We start from the raw sequence: 17898 nt of genomic DNA, 5'->3' as shown, positions 1-17898 counted from the left end.
CGGCAGCAACAGCAGGTGTACCACTCTAGGATCCTCCGGAGGAATCCCGGTTAGGAGAGGAATCCTCAGTCTTGGCAGTGACATGGCCTGCAGGACTACTGATGTTCCTGACTGAGGAGGAAGTTGACGTTGAGGGAGTTGGTGGTGTGGCTTGCAGGAGTTTGGGTACAGGAGGAAGAAGGAATTTAGTGAACTGCTTATGCTCTTACCCAAAGTTTCACAACTTGACACTGACTTATGATGAATGCGCTGCAAGTGACGTATAAGGGAGGATGTTCCTAGTTGGTTAACATCCTTACCCCTACTTATTACAGATTGACAGAGGCAACAGAGGGCTTGACACCTGTTGTCCGGATTTGTGGAGAAATAATTCCACACCGAAGAGGTGTGGTAGTTTGCCCAGGCATCACCAGTGGCGGATCCAGGGGGGGGGGGGGGGCACTCGTGCCCGTGCCCCCCCTGTCATTTGTGGCCCCATCCACCCCCCCCGCATGTGTCACTGAGACACGCTGCCGCTCAGTCCAGCGGCAGCATGTCTCAGCTGTCAGGAGGAGAGCGCAGCTATCTGGCGGCGTGTTGCGGACTTCAAACCAGCTGCCGGCGGCTAGTTTGAAGTCCTACATGCCGCCAGACATAGCCGCGCTCTCCTTCTGACACCCTCAGAGCCGGCAGAGAAGCAGCAGCGGTAAGCAGCTGCAGAACTGCTGTGGGGGCATTTGTATAGTATACCTGCTGTGGGGGCATTTGTATACCTGGCACTGTGAGGGCAATTGTATACCTGGCATTGTGGGGGCAATTGTTTACCTGGCACTGTGAGGGCAATTGTTTACCTGGCACTGTGGGGGCATTTGTATACCTGACACTGTGGGGGCATTTTTGGATCTCGCACTGTAGTGGCATTTTTGGATCTGGCACTGTGGGGGCATTTTTGGATCTGGCACTGTGGGGGCATTTGTGGATCTGGCACTGTGGGGGCATTTGTGGATCTGGCACTGTGGGGGCATTTGTGGATCTGGCACTGTGGGGGCATTTTTGGTTCTGGCACTGTGGGGGCATTTGTGGATCTGGCACTGTGGGGGCAATTGTGGATCTGGCACTGTGGGGGCAATTGTGGATTTTGCACTGCACTGTTGGGGGCATATGTCTGTGTATCACGTCTCATTTTAATTGGCCACACTCACTAAATGACTGCGGGCATTACTACAGCAAACATTACTACTGGGGGCAATACGGGCATTGCATAAGGGGCACCACTACTATGGGGTCTATATAAGGGGCACTACCAGTACAGTGGACATTGCATAATGAGCGCTACAACTGTGGGCATTGTATAAGAAGCGCCACCTCACATGCACCGAAGCCGCACGCAAATGTACTTGCCCCTTCCATGGTGCCCCCCCTATCATTTTCTTCTGGATCCGCCCCATGGCATCACAATGGGCTTCTTCATCCCACGGACAACAGGTATCTCCCCCGGTGCCTGACTTAAACAAACCACATCACCATCAGAATCCTCATCGTCAACTTCTCAGCGCCAGCAACACCCATATCCTCATCCTGGTGTACTTCAACAGTAACATCTTCAATTTCAATATCAGGAACTGGACTGTGGGTGCTCCTTCCAACACTTGCAGGGGGTGTGCAAATGGTGGAAGGAGCCACCTCTTCCCGTCCAGTGGTGGGAAGGTCAGGCATCGCAACCGCCGACACACTTGGACTCTCCTTGGGGATTTGTGAAACCATCTCAGAACGCACAGTTCTTTTCTGTGCTCTTTCCAGCTTAACTCTTTTAATTTTTCTAGCGGGAGGATGAGGGCTTCCATCACCATGTGAAGCTGAACCACAAGTCATGAATATAGGCCAGGGCCTCAGCCGTTCCTTGCCTCTCCATGTCGTAAATGGCATATTGGCAAGTTTACATTTCTCCTCAGACGATTTAAATTTCTTTTTTTTTGGGTCTTTTTACTGAACTTTGGCTTTTTGGATTTTACATGCCCTCAACTATCACATTGGGCATCGGCCTTGGCAGACGACGTTGATGGTATTTCATTGTCTACTGTATGTCATGGCTAGTGGCAGCAGCTTCAGCACTAGGAGGAAGTGGTTCTTGATCTTTCCCTATTTTATCCTCCAAATTTTTGTTCTCCATTATTTTTTTGGAGTTATATAACACAATATGCGGCACAGGAATGACTGATGGCTGATGGCCAGGACACTACCACTGGTCTGATGCAGCACAACACAGCAACACTGTAAGGAACTTGTTGTTGTTGTTGTTGTTATTATTATTATTATTATTATTATTATTATACGGCAGCAGTGGACATATAGTAGCAGCGTATACCACTGTGACTGCCTGGTCACTGGAATGACTGATGGCCAGGACACTACCACTGGTCTGATGCAGCACAACACAGCAACACTGTAAGAGACTTGTTGTTGTTGTTGTTGTTGTTATTATTATTATTATACGGCAGCAGTGGACATATAGCAGCAGCGTATACCACTGTGACTGCCTGGTCACTGGAATGACTGATGCACAGGACACTAGCACTGGTCTGATGCAGGACAACACAGATAATTATACAGCAGCACTGGGCATATGGCAGCAGATGACACCACCACTGTGAATGGTCACTGGACTGACTGATGGCCAGGACACTACCACTGGTCTGATGCAGCACAACACAGCAACACTGTAAGGGACTTATTATACAGCAGCACTGGACATATGGCAGCAGAGGACACCACCACTGTGACTGATGCAGCACAACACACCACCACTGAACTGATGCAGCACAACACAGCACCACTGAACAGCACTGGACATATGGCAGCAGAGGACACAACCACTGTGACTGGACAGATTTAGCACAAGGCACGGACACTGAGAGAACGGAGACATGTCCTCTCTCTACACTCTGCAATGCCGGAGTGAAAATGGCGGGGATGCGGGGCTCCTTATATGGAATCCAAACCCCGCGAGAATACGACAGCGGAATGATGACGTTTTGCCTCGTTCTGGTTTCCGAGTCAGGTGGGAAAACCCGAGCCTGACTCGGATCCGGACTCGAATGGTGAAGTTCGGTACGGTTCGGTTCTCTGAGAACTGAACCCGCTCATCTGATACACGTTTCACACTATTTACAGAACACAAATCACTGTGCTAGACTACAACTCCCAGCAGCTCTCGAGATGCACATCCAAGCTGTAATAGCAGCTATACTGTACTAGAAGCCTGGTTGTCATGGTGTTATTGGTGACGAGTACAGAAACACAGGAGATGAAAATCTGATTTTTGGTGTTAAAATGAACAAGTGAGACGAGTGATGATTCTATCACTAAAATAATCTTATTTTGCTTCAGGTCCGCTCCGGGATTAGGGTCCCTGAATCTTTAGTTTCATAGTAGATCCGCCCCTCATTGTTTGTCGTTATGACGAGCAATATATCGGCCAGTGTGTACTCAGCATAACACCAAGAATTTTGATGTGATCCCTGGAATTGACATTGGCACATCAGGAGGTAGGTGACATTCACTGTATTCCCCACAGCCGCACAAACTTTGCTTTTAACATTGTAAAGTGTAGGAAATGTTTGTCCCAAAATATTAACACAGCTCTAAAAGAAACGAAGACTGTGTAGTGTTGGCTAGCACACGCATATGTAATCTTTATGTAAGGCAAACAAACTATTAAACCTGGAGACAGATCCAAGCAAAATAAACTAGGTCTGTGGCCCTGATAACAGGTCAGTCCACTGACATTGTCCATTACTCATTTGTTTCACACACAGAATAAAGTAATTGTTGGGTATTCAATTAGCTCCGGTAATCTTGGAGCTATTGAATTTGCCCCCCTGCCTATTCAATTGCGGGTTGTTTTCGCCCGTTTTTAAGACATTTTCGCAGATACTTTTTCACCTTTTCTTTTTAAAGTGAAAAGGCATTGGCGAAAAAAGCCTCAAAATCGGCAAATACGGCCCACGTTTTCACCGGCGCAGGTGAACAAACATGTGGATTTGCCAATGCACATTTTTCCCTCCTGCTAAAATTTTTTTCCTAGGTGAAAAAACCTCCCCGCTATTGAATAGGGCGAAAACTTACTTTTTTTTTACTACCCCCCCCCCCCCCCATAATGTTTACTGTAATATTTTCAAGTGCTGTAACAGAAGAGAATCTGCTTTTATAAAGAGAACCTGCAACTCCTCCTGAGGACATTTTCCATTATGAGTTGAGTACGAAAAATAAACCGTCAGAAGACCGACATCAGAATCCCGGTGGACAGAATCCCGATGGATCCCAGTAAGTGTTTTACCCTAACCCTAATCCTAACATCCCCCTCCCACAACCTAACCTCCCGTACCCCCGCAGCCTAACCCTAATCCTTCCCTTAGTGCAGCCCTGGATTTCCCATAAGGCAACCCTAGGTGCCTGCCTAGGGCCCCGTGGGTACCAAAGGACCCTTGGATGGGCCCCACAAAGAAATGCATCCTGTCCAAAATGTTCCCAGAGTAACATTGCATGACTACAGTGTGATGTCATCACATTACGTTGACTCGCCTATACACCCAGAGATCCATTGTCTGCACTGTGTATGCTAGGTATTTGTAATATACATGTAATATAAAGCAGTTCTGTCCACTTCCCACCTACCATAAACAATATATCCTATAGTGTACTTAAAAAAAAAGGTGGGGGGCCTGTATGCTTCTACTGACATCTATTACGTGCAGGGTTATTTAATCGGGTGGTCAGTGTTTAGCTTGTGAATTTACCCTAGCACCCCAGTAATAACACTGTTATATAAGGCAGGCACCCATTGCTTGCAGTGTGAAATTACCCTAGCACCAGAGCCGGCGGAACCCGCTCAGCGAAGGGATGCAGTGCAGGTAGGCGCAAGGCAGGAGAGGCGCTTTCCCTACACTGCATCCCTTCACTGTGTGCTGTTGTTGCCGGCTGCCGCTGCGCCTATCACTGTACAAGCAGCGGCAGCCGGCAGCCTGGATCGCAGAACTTCTGTCCCCCCCCACTCCAGCCCCACCTCCTCCCGTCCTGTGACAGCGCTGTGATGCTAGTAAGGGGAGGTGTGGGGGCGGGACCAGCAAAGGACAACTTCGGAAGCTGAGAGCTGCAGTCACTGCTGACTGCAGTACCGCCAGGAGCCATCTCATCACCTGACAGGACTCAGGATCAGGAACAAAAGTGAGACTGCCCGCGACCAGTACAGAGGAACTAAAGTGAGTTTTCTTTTTATGTGTGATTGTCTGTCTATCTATCTATCTATCTATGTATCTATGTGTCTGTCTAGTATCTATCTGTCTATCTATCTATCTATCTATCTATCTATCTATCTATCTAATATTTTAAAGGGGGGCACTCTCTGCCGTAATGTGTAAAAAGGGGACGCGGTCTGCTGTAATGTGTATAAACATCCTAGTGACATTTGGTGGACCCCTTCGTTCTAAGTAAGCATTCGTTACCTCTTATACCCATAAATAAAGACACGGAGACTTGAATTTGGCAGAAAATTGCTAGCTATTTATTTGACCCTAACCATAGCACACCTGTAATGAAAAGCTTTGGTTAAGATGCCGAATCAGCCGGCATATGGTGGCAGAAAAAAGAACGGCTCTATTAAACTGACGCTAACCTTAAAAAACTGCTAAAATCAAAACTATCTTAATTTAACTACAAACTATCAAAAACGGTAATAGGTGCTAGCTCCACCCCCACAATGACTTCCCACCCGGAGGGGTGCCCCATTCCGCTGCCATCCCGGTCGGGAGGTCGAGCGGCAATTAAGTCGATGGAGGTGAGTGCACCTAAACCAAATCCAACTGTAAATCACTACAGCTTATCATACAACTACAAACTGCCGTTCTTTTCCGCCAACAGCGAAAGACTCCTCCCCAGAGTCTTCGCACCGCCACCATAACCTCACCCTAACTCCTGCAAGACTAGGAACAGATCCTCCAGGAAAAACATCATCCCCTCATTGGATAGGTGCGCACCATCAGGCCGAAAAAGGTGACTGTCTCGGAACCGAATCCTAGGGTGGCGAACTACCTTGCCTCCGTGGGACAGCACCCACTTCGCCACCGCCCCATTCACCTTCTTTATGGCCTCATCAATTACGCGTCCGTCCGCCACACTTCGCCAGCTCAATCTTGGCACCATCAATGAGAACACCAATATGCAATTGGTCCATGCCGCGGCCACACTTGCCAGATCCTGTATCATGGCCCACCGCAACTCCAAAGACGTCCTCTTCCCCAGGTCGTTGCCACCCAGATGGACAACCAATACTCTAGGAACTCCATGCTTGCTGGCCTGACTGACTAGTCTACTCCTCAGATCTTTCAACATCATTCCTCGCCAACCAAGCCATCTAACTCCCTGAGCCCTAGGAAACCGCTGAGCCCCAGCCAAGGCTAAAAACTTTGCGGCCCAAAAAACATACGAGTGGCCCACCACCCAAACGGTCAAGTCATCAGCAAACCAACCTGAAGAGGAGGAAAAGGGGGTAAAATTGGTTACTAAATATCTAAACCATAATTCAGTAAGTGCATTAACCTGAAGGATCTGCCAAAAAGAAAAATTTTGTTTCCGAATATTGCAGAAATCTGCACGAGCTTCGAGCCAATTTGAAGCATAACATGAACACACAAATGGGGAAATTGAAATAAAATTTAAGAAAATAAAAAGTGTGGGGGGGGGGGGGGTAAAAAAAGGGGTAACACATGGAAGAACTCAGCTGGAGGTGAAAGCGTAAAGACCTGCTGAGGGACTCTGATTAGAACAGATCAGCCGAATTGAGGATTAGAATTCAGTCCGTCAAGTCAGGCAAAAAATCGCAAAATAACTAGAGATGAGCGGGTTCGGTTCCTCGGAATCCGAACCCGCCCGAACTTCATGTTTTTTTACACGGGTCCGAGCGACTCGGATCTTCCCGCCTTGCTCGGTTAACCCGAGCGTGCCCGAACGTCATCATCCCGCTGTCGGATTCTCGCGAGGCTCGGATTCTATCGCGAGACTCGGATTCTATATAAGGAGCCGCGCGTCGCCGCCATTTTCACACGTGCATTGAGATTCATAGGGAGAGGACGTGGCTGGCATCCTCTCCGTTTATAGAGAAGAGAGTGAGACTAGAGTAGAGAGAGACACAGTAGTAATTTTGGGGAGCATTAGGAGGAGTACTACTACTTGCTGAAGTGATAGATAGATAGTGTGACTGTATAATGTATATCTGACTTGTGGGGGAGACACTGACAGTGGGGAGCAGTTAGAGTTTGAGAGCAGGACTCAGGAGTACATATAACGTACAGTGCACACTTTTGCTGCCAGAGTGCCACACTGCCATTGTGACCACACTGACCACCAGTATAATATATATTGTGATTGTCTGCTTAGGAGTACTGCTTGCAAGTTGCTGATAGTGTGACCAGTGACCTGACCACCAGTTTAATAATCACCACCAGTTTAATATATATAATATATATATATATAATTGTATATAATATATATATAATATTGTATACCACCTACCCGTTTTTTTTTCTTTTTCTTTCTTCTTCTTTATACATACTACTATAGTAGCTTACTGTAGCAGTCTGCGGTGCTGCTGAGCTGACAGTGTCCAGCAGGTCCGTCATCAGTCATTACATAATAAATATATCTACCTGTCCGGCTGCAGTACTAGTGTGATATTATATATATATATATTGATTTCATCTCATTATCATCCAGTCTATATTAGCAGCAGACACAGTACGTTAGTCCACGGCTGTAGCTACCTCTGTGTCGGCAGTCGCTCGTCCATCCATAATTGTATACCACCTACCCGTGGTTTTTTTTTTTCTTTCTTCTTTATACATACTACTATAGTAGCTTACTGTAGCAGTCTGCGGTGCTGCTGAGCTGACAGTGTCCAGCAGGTCCGTCATCAGTCATTACATAATAAATATATCTACCTGTCCGGCTGCAGTACTAGTGTGATATTATATATATATATATTGATTTCATCTCATTATCATCCAGTCTATATTAGCAGCAGACACAGTACGGTAGTCCACGGCTGTAGCTACCTCTGTGTCGGCAGTCGCTCGTCCATCCATAATTGTATACCACCTACCCGTGGTTTTTTTTTTTTCTTTCTTCTTTATACATACTACTATAGTAGCTTACTGTAGCAGTCTGCGGTGCTGCTGAGCTGACAGTGTCCAGCAGGACCGTCATCAGTCATTACATAATAAATATATCTACCTGTCCGGCTGCAGTACTAGTGTGATATTATATATATATATATTGATTTCATCTCATTATCATCCAGTCTATATTAGCAGCAGACACAGTACGGTAGTCCACGGCTGTAGCTACCTCTGTGTCGGCAGTCGCTCGTCCATCCATAATTGTATACCACCTACCCGTGGTTTTTTTTTCTTTCTTCTTTATACATACTACTATAGTAGCTTACTGTAGCAGTCTGCGGTGCTGCTGAGCTGACAGTGTCCAGCAGGTCCGTCATCAGTCATTACATAATAAATATATCTACCTATCCGGCTGCAGTACTAGTGTGATATTATATATATATATATATATATTGATTTCATCTCATTATCATCCAGTCTATATTAGCAGCAGACACAGTACGGTAGTCCACGGCTGTAGCTACCTCTGTGTCGGCAGTCGCTCGTCCATCCATAAGTATACTAGTATCCATCCATCTCCATTGTTTACCTGAGGTGCCTTTTAGTTGTGCCTATTAAAATATGGAGAACAAAAATGTTGAGGTTCCAAAATTAGGGTAAGATCAAGATCCACTTCCACCTCGTGCTGAAGCTGCTGCCACTAGTCATGGCCGAGACGATGAAATGCCAGCAACGTCGTCTGCCAAGGCCGATGCCCAATGTCATAGTACAGAGCATGTAAAATCCAAAACACCAAATATCAGTAAAAAAAGGACTCAAAAATCTAAAATAAAATTGTCGGAGGAGAAGCGTAAACTTGCCAATATGCCATTTACCACACGGAGTGGCAAGGAACGGCTGAGGCCCTGGCCTATGTTCATGGCTAGTGGTTCAGCTTCACATGAGGATGGAAGCACTCAGCCTCTCGCTAGAAAAATGAAAAGACTCAAGCTGGCAAAAGCACCGCAAAGAACTGTGCGTTCTTCGAAATCCCAAATCCACAAGGAGAGTCCAATTGTGTCGGTTGCGATGCCTGACCTTCCCAACACTGGACGTGAAGAGCATGCGCCTTCCACCATTTGCACGCCCCCTGCAAGTGCTGGAAGGAGCACCCGCAGTCCAGTTCCTGATAGTCAGATTGAAGATGTCAGTGTTGAAGTACACCAGGATGAGGAGGATATGGGTGTTGCTGGCGCTGGGGAGGAAATTGACAAGGAGGATTCTGATGGTGAGGTGGTTTGTTTAAGTCAGGCACCCGGGGAGACACCTGTTGTCCGTGGGAGGAATATGGCCGTTGACATGCCTGGTGAAAATACCAAAAAAAATCAGCTCTTCGGTGTGGAAGTATTTCAACAGAAATGCGGACAACATTTGTCAAGCCGTGTGTTGCCTTTGTCAAGCTGTAATAAGTAGGGGAAAGGACGTTAACCACCTCGGAACATCCTCCCTTATACGTCACCTGCAGCGCATTCATAATAAGTCAGTGACAAGTTCAAAAACTTTGGGCGACAGCGGAAGCAGTCCACTGACCAGTAAATCCCTTCCTCTTGTAACCAAGCTCACGCAAACCACCCCACCAACTCCCTCAGTGTCAATTTCCTCCTTCCCCAGGAATGCCAATAGTCCTGCAGGCCATGTCACTGGCAATTCTGACGATTCCTCTCCTGCCTGGGATTCCTCCGATGCATCCTTGCGTGTAACGCCTACTGCTGCTGGCGCTGCTGCTGTTGCTGCTGGGAGTCGATGGTCATCCCAGAGGGGAAATCGTAAGACCACTTTTACTACTTCCACCAAGCAATTGACTGTCCAACAGTCCTTTGCGAGGAAGATGAAATATCACAGCAGTCATCCTGCTGCAAAGCGGATAACTGAGGCCTTGGCATCCTGGGTGGTGAGAAACGTGGTTCCGGTATCCATCATTACTGCAGAGCCAACTAGAGACTTGTTGGAGGTACTGTGTCCCCGGTACCAAATACCATCTAGGTTCCATTTCTCTAGGCAGGCGATACCGAAAATGTACACAGACCTCAGAAAAAGAGTCACCAGTGTCCTAAAAAATGCAGCTGTACCCAATGTCCACTTAACCACGGACATGTGAAAAGTGGAGCAGGGCAGGGTCAGGACTATATGACTGTGACAGCCCACTGGGTAGATGTATAGACTCCCGCCGCAAGAACAGCAGCGGCAGCACCAGTAGCAGCATCTCGCAAACGCCAACTCTTTCCTAGGCAGGCTACGCTTTGTATCACCGGTTTCCAGAATACGCACACAGCTGAAAACCTCTTACGGCAACTGAGGAAGATCATCGCGGAATGGCTTACCCCAATTGGACTCTCCTGTGGATTTGTGGCATCGGACAACGCCAGCAATATTGTGTGTGCATTAAATCTGGGCAAATTCCAGCACGTCCCATGTTTTGCACATACCTTGAATTTGGTGGTGCAGAATTTTTTAAAAAACGACAGGGGCGTGCAAGAGATGCTGTCGGTGGCCAGAAGAATTGCGGGACACTTTCGGCGTACAGGCACCACGTACAGAAGACTGGAGCAACACCAAAAACGCCTGAACCTGCCCTGCCATCATCTGAAGCAAGAAGTGGTAACGAGGTGGAATTCAACCCTATATATGCTTCAGAGGTTGGAGGAGCAGCAAAAGGCCATTCAAGCCTATACAATTCAGCACGATATAGGAGGTGGAATGCACCTGTCTCAAGCGCAGTGGAGAATGATTTCAACGTTGTGCAAGGTTCTGCTGCCCTTTGAACTTGCCACACGTGAAGTCAGTTCAGACACTGCCAGCCTGAGTCAGGTCAATCCCCTCATCAGGCTTTTGCAGAAGAAGCTGGAGACATTGAAGGAGGAGCTAACACGGAGCGATTCCGCTAGGCATGTGGGACTTGTGGATGGAGCCCTTAATTCGCTTAACAAGGATTCACGGGTGGTCAATCTGTTGAAATCAGAGCACTACATTTTGGCCACCGTGCTCGATCCAAGATTTAAAACCTACCTTGGATCTCTCTTTCCGGCAGACACAAGTCTGCTGGGGTTCAAAGACCTGCTGGTGAGAAAATTGTCAAGTCAAGCGGAACGCGACCTGTCAACATCTCCTCCTTCACATTCTCCCGCAACTGGGAGTGCGAGGAAAAGGCTCAGAATTCCGAGCCCACCCGCTGGCAGGAAAAAGAGGCAATTTGGAGGCCCTTGCACAAACTGGCTTTATTCTACCTAAGTTGCCCTCCCACAAGTGTGTACTCCGAAAGAGTGTTTAGTGCCGCCGCTCACCTTGTCAGCAATCGGCGTACGAGGTTACTTCCAGAAAATGTGGAGAAGATGATGTTCATTAAAATGAATTATAATCAATTCCTCCGTGGAGACATTGACCAGCAGCAATTGCCTCCACAAAGTACACAGGGAGCTGAGATGGTGGATTCCAGTGGGGACGAATTGATAATCTGTGAGGAGGGGGATGTACACGGTGATATATCGGAGGATGATGATGAGGTGGACATCTTGCCTCTGTAGAGCCAGTTTGTGCAAGGAGAGATTAATTGCTTCTTTTTTGGTGGGGGTCCAAACCAACCCGTCATTTCAGTCACAGTCGTGTGGCAGACCCTGTCACTGAAATGATGGGTTGGTTAAAGTGTGCATGTCCTGTTTATACAACATAAGGGTGGGTGGGAGGGCCCAAGGACAATTCCATCTTGCACCTCTTTTTTCTTTAATTTTTCTTTGCGTCATGTGCTGTTTGGGGAGTGTTTTTTGGAAGGGCCATCCTGCGTGACACTGCAGTGCCACTCCTAGATGGGCCAGGTGTTTGTGTCGGCCACTAGGGTCGCTTATCTTACTCACACAGCTACCTCATTGCGCCTCTTTTTTTCTTTGCGTCATGTGCTGTTTGGGGTGTGTTTTTTGGAAGGGCCATCCTGCGTGACACTGCAGTGCCACTCCTAGATGGGCCAGGTGTTTGTGTCGGCCACTAGGGTCGCTTATCTTACTCACACAGCTACCTCATTGCGCCTCTTTTTTTCTTTGCGTCATGTGCTGTTTGGGGAGTGTTTTTTGGAAGGGCCATCCTGCGTGACACTGCAGTGCCACTCCTAGATGGGCCAGGTGTTTGTGTCGGCCACTAGGGTCGCTTATCTTACTCACAAAGCTACCTCATTGCGCCTCTTTTTTTCTTTGCGTCATGTGCTGTTTGGGGAATGTTTTTTGGAAGGGCCATCCTGCGTGACACTGCAGTGCCACTCCTAGATGGGCCCGGTGTTTGTGTCGGCCACTAGGGTCGCTTATCTTACTCACACAGCTACCTCGGTGCAAATTTTAGGACTAAAAATAATATTGTGAGGTGTGAGGTATTCAGAATAGACTGAAAATGAGTGGAAATTATGGTTTTTGAGGTTAATAATACTTTGGGATCAAAATGACCCCCAAATTCTATGATTTAAGCTGTTTTTTAGTGTTTTTTGAAAAAAACACCCGAATCCAAAACACACCCGAATCCGACAAAAAAAATTCGGTGAGGTTTTGCCAAAACGCGGTCGAACCCAAAACACGGCCGCGGAACCGAACCCAAAACCAAAACACAAAACCCGAAAAATTTCAAGTGCACATCTCTAAAAATAACTCCAGACCCCCGCTGCTGGCTCATGCCAGCAACGGCGAGTAGCTAATCCCTGAGTAGGATAAAAAGGGGGAAGACAAACAAACGCACAACACCATAACGTACTGAACTGTACAACATGACTGAACAACTGTAATTAAAACCCAAGAAACTACGCGCGAGCCAACATCTCACGCAACGGGGCGAATATACCGTCTGTAACTCGACGACTTCCATCGCCCCACCGCCTGGATCTCAGCCATGGAAAATCCCGCCGCCGCAGCCGACGTCGCAGCCCCTATGCGGAAGGAATGCATCCCGAACGCAGCGGGTGGAAGGCCCAAGCTCGTAAGACAGCGACCCAGCATCCAACGAAATTGATACTTCGTCACCGGCAGCCCGTCATAATGCAGCAGCCATGACCCCCGACCGCCGGGCCGTACTGCCGCATACTGTACTGCCAAACTTACTGGGCAAATGCTCTCATCCAGTGCCGGAACCAACGTGACCCAACGACCTCTCCCCACTTGGTCCGTCTTAGAGCGACGCAATCTGCAAAGCAAGGACCTCTCACCCACCACCACGTCCCCGACCAGCATGCGCGAATCTGCTCGCTTAGAAGGCGCCACCAATTCCGAAACCCTAATGGCCCCGTGGTAAGCCATTGAGAACGCCAATCTGAACAACAGCGACTCAAACATGGACGATGCGACACCACCTACCGCCCTGATGACAGCCGGCAACAAGGCCGCATCAATGGGCCGCCTCCTGTCAGGCGGCGTCGGCGCGACTCACGCCCATCCCTTCATTGCCTTCAGCAGAATCCCACTTTTCGTCACATCGGGGACGCCCTTTATTTCGCTGAAAACGAAATCCCAGCCAAGTACCGGGCAACCACCGCTCTGGACCTACCCGTAACATACAGCTGCCAAATAAAAGAAAGCATCATCCGATGCCCGCTCTTACCTTGTGAATTCCGTCCTTGAACAAACTCCTCCCACTCGCTCCAGGCTCGCCTGTAAGCCGTAAGCGTAGTTGGCGCGACTGACCGCAACGCTAGACCCTCCAGTCCGGCCCGATCACCTGCCAAACATAACCGGGACAATGAAAACCATGTTCGTCGGCCTCGGGTGCCAACAAACAAAATCTTTCCCCCTGCCCTCGCGATAACGCATCAGCAATTCCGTTCTCTAGCCCCGGCACGTGCAGCGCGCGGAACCAGACGTTCCGACGTAGGCACGTCAACAGCAACTGCCCCAGCACCCGCAGAACGACCAGCGACTTCGCCCTCTGGTTGTTAATCGCATGCACCACACCCAGATTATCACATCTAAACAAGATGCTGCGATGAGCCAGCCGATCGCCCCATACCTCCATCGCCACCATAATGGGGAAAAGCTCCAGAAGCAAAAGGTCCTTTGTCAAACCTTCGCGATGCCATTCTGCCGGCCACGAGGCCGCACACCAAGATCCCTCCAGATAGCAACCGAATCCAGAGGCACCCGCTGCGTCGGTGAACAACTGCAACCTAGCGCTGTCCACCATTGGGGCCTGCCATATACACACCCCGTTGAAGTCCTCGAGGAACGAGGCCCATATTGCCAAATCCCTCTTAATCTCTGAGGACAAGCGCACGAAATGGTGTGGTCTGGCACACCCCGCAGTCGCCCTTTCCAGCTTCCGGCAGAAAACCCTGCCCATCGGGATTACCCGACAAGCAAAGTTCAACATGCCCAGCAAGGACTGCGCCTGCCGTAGTGTGACCTTACGCGACCCTATAAACCGGCAAATAGCGTCGCGGAGCTTCACCACTTTTTCCCGAGGAAGCCGACACGCTCCTGCTACCGTGTCAATCTCAATCCCCAAAAAGGACAAGCAGGAGGACGGGCCCTCTGTTTTTTCCTCGGCCACAGGAACTCCGAAGTGGAAAAACAGCGCTCGGATGCTGAAAAGCAAGTCGCCGCACCGTGGTGAATTTGCCGGGCCCGCGCACAGGAAGTCATCGAGGTAATGGGCGACCCCGTGACCCCCTGATGAAGACTCCACGCACCAATGTAAAAAAGTGCTGAAACGCTCGAAAAATGAGCATGAAACGGAGCATCCCATCGGCAAACATTTGTCGATGAAATACTCCGCTCCAATCCGGAAACCCATAAAACGGAATGAGTCCGGGTGTAATGGCAGCAACCGAAAAGCGGACTCAACATCAATCTTAGCCATGAGGGCCCCGGTCCCGTAACCGCGGACCATCTCCAACGCTTCATCAAACGACTGATACACCACCGAGCAATGAGCCGGCGGTATTGCGTCGTTGACCGACGCCCCCAACGGGTAAGAAAGATGCTGAATGAGCCGGAAGGCGCCTGGAGTCTTCTTGGGAACCACCCCCACTGGAGAGATGACCAAGTCATCCACCGGGGGCGATGAAAACGGCCCCTCCATCCTGCCCAACCTGACCTCCTTATCCACTTTCTCCCTCAGGACTAACGGCAAGGCTCGGGCAGACTGGAGGTTCTGCTGGGCACGCACGGACACCTCGCTCGCAACAGGCAAGCGAAACCCAAACTGAAAACCGGAAAACAAAAATTGTGCATCCTCCCTATTTGGATACAAGTCCAACCACCAGCCCATCGTCTCCAATTTAATTGGTGTTGGCGCTCTGCGAAGCGCTCCCACCCGCGGCTTGTCAGGGGTAAGTTTGTTTACCCCGGGCACCCTGCCGACTGCCTTTGAAACAGGAGGACGCTGGGTGGGACCCGCCGCATTGCAGGCACGAGTGTCGAAAACGACACTGCTTGCCGAAGGAACACGCCGCGTTGTTAAACGCGAAACATTTTCCTTTTGTGGCGGTACGCCCCCCTGCGCGGACGGCCGACCTACCTGGCTTGGCCAATCCGCCTTCCGCGCTGGACACTTGGGCGGACGACCCTGCGCGGTGCCCGTCCGCCCCCGGCTTCCGGGGCTCCTCCGCCTGTTGCGGACCCCGAGTGACCTTGAGCCAGACCTCAACGTCCTTGATCCCAAAGTCCATGACCTGCAATCCGTCCTGCTTCTCCCGGAATTCCTGGTCGTATCTACGCCACTCCGATCCCGCCGACGTGCGCTGCATGTCGTGCACGAGATGCAGGTATCGGATTATGTTCATGTGCTCGCTTGGCCTGTCCTCCAGGTAACACGCCGCGAAGACCCAAAACCCAGCCAGCCAATTATCGAAGGTACGGAATGCCTCCGTCCCGATACCCTTCTTCGCGGCCGCCGCCTTATACTCCCTTTTCGCGTCCTTCGTCAGGACGAACACATCAACGAAGTCCCCTCTGCAAATCTTCTTGCGGCAGCTATCTCGAAGCCCCCGCATAACGGCAGTATATTCGCAGCGCACGACCCCGGGCAAATCGCGGCGCTTCTTGGCCCTACGAGCTTCCTCGCTAAGCCGCTTGCGCCTCTTCTGCCTCTTCTGCTGGCCCGCTGCCCTCTTGGCGAATTTCGTCGCCCGCTTCCTTGCCCTAGTCGTGCTACTGACTGCGGACACTTGCGACGATAGAGAAGACGAAGAGGAGGAAGAGGAAGAGCTGCGAGAACTAGCGCTCGTGGAGGTACCTGATACCGACTGCACCACCTCACCTGATGCCGCCGACCCCGACATGGAATCCTCCGGCGTGGCCAAACCTCCGTCTTCCTCTTCGTATTCGGCCATCTCCACTTCCCCGAGGTCCCCTGTAATAGAGAAAGAAACGGGGGGCCCAGCCCGCACTTGCGGCGCATGCCGCGCCCTCCATGAGGGGGGGGTTGCCGCCGAGCACCCCTGCGCGTCTTGCCCCGAACCCCGCTCCAATTCTGCAGCGGCCGCCCCAAGCTCCCAGCAGGCGCGTGCCACTCGCTGCGCTGCAGCAGCCCTCCGACCACCGGCCCCGCCTGCCGCCGCAGGATCGCCGGAACTAGCAGTAGTACTCGGGGAGCCAGCCACCGCTAACGGCCCTAAAGCCTGCACCACAGTGGCCAGGGACGACGCCAGCGCTCCGGAGGGGTCGCGACCCCCCCAAAACGAGCCCTCGGGCCCCGAGGAACCTCCCGCCGGGGCCCGCACGCGACCACGCGCCCGCCGCCCGACCGGCGGCAACCGGGCACCCAACGCCCGCTGCCCTGGCGGGAAGACGGGGGCGCCCCTGTCGGCGCCCTCGCTGCCCTCGCTCTCCGCCTCCGAGAACGCCACCTCCCCCTGCGATCCGGAACTATCTCCCGCCGCAAGGGGGGAGACGCCCCGAGCATAATCCGCCCGCACCGCCGCCCTGCGGCCGCTGACCCATTCCCTGTCACCCCTCCTCCCCCGCGGGGCGCTGTCTTCCGGCCCCCGGGGAGTATTTAGGGGAGACCGAGAAACACGCGGCGCAGCAGCGCGCGCACGCGCGCGCACTGCGCCGCTGACATTGGGCACGGGCTTGCGCGCCTCCCGCGCGCGTGCCCGGTCTCCTCGTGCAATTGCACTCCGGTGCTCATAGCGCACCCCCACTTGTGCCTCCTGCCTGCCCCCCAAGAATGTCCCCTCTCGCCTTTCTCCCCGGCCCCCGCCGGACTCCGGCTGCCGGGGAGTTACTAGCAATGAGCAGGGGGACAACTGGGCTGGCGGCGCCGCTGCGCGCGTCCCACTGGTCTCCGACACAGCTCCTCCGCCCGCCGCACTGCTCATACCCACCGCGCGAGGCCCTGACACAAGCCCCGCGCGGCGAGCCACCGACCCCCGTCCGGCCTCTACCCCCCACCCGGCACTCAGCTCCGGCCGCGGCAAGGAGGGAGAGACAGGGGCCGCCTGTGCAGCAGCCGCCGAGCGCCCGCTGCGGCGCGCATGCGCGCGCCCGCGGGCCCCGGACACCGCCACTTCGCCAAGCGCTCCAGGAGGCAAGGGCTGCTGCCCGCCTACCTCCGAGCCTGGCTGACTCTCTGGCCTACCCCGCCGCCCGCGGCCGCCCGGCAAAGCCGGCCCGGCCCCCAGCGGCGAGGCCGATCTGACCCGTCGAGCAGCGCTCCTGCCCGCGCCCGTGGAGGCCGCAGGGGACGGAGCCCCGTCCCCCAGGCCTGCCATCCCTTCCCCCGGCCCAGCTCCACCGCCAGAAGTGCG

At 51.6% G+C, this 17898-nt stretch overlaps 1 protein-coding gene across 1 annotated transcript in view; it reads right to left on the bottom strand.

Annotated features, from left to right (window-relative positions):
* The window catches only part of LOC134934687 (ganglioside GM2 activator-like), a 63026-nt gene extending 47132 nt beyond the window's left edge, over window positions 1-15894 (bottom strand). The window contains exon 1 of the mRNA XM_063930060.1: window positions 15666-15894. Coding sequence (XP_063786130.1) covers window positions 15666-15894 — 229 coding nt within the window. The remainder of the gene's footprint in view (window positions 1-15665) is intronic.
* Window positions 15895-17898: the final 2004 nt, after the last annotated feature.

Source organism: Pseudophryne corroboree, chromosome 6, assembly GCF_028390025.1.
Source record: "Pseudophryne corroboree isolate aPseCor3 chromosome 6, aPseCor3.hap2, whole genome shotgun sequence".
NCBI classification, from domain to species: Eukaryota; Metazoa; Chordata; class Amphibia; order Anura; family Myobatrachidae; genus Pseudophryne; species Pseudophryne corroboree.
The sequence above is the reverse complement of the archived record's forward strand: the minus strand, read 5'-3'. Positions and strand labels throughout refer to the sequence as shown.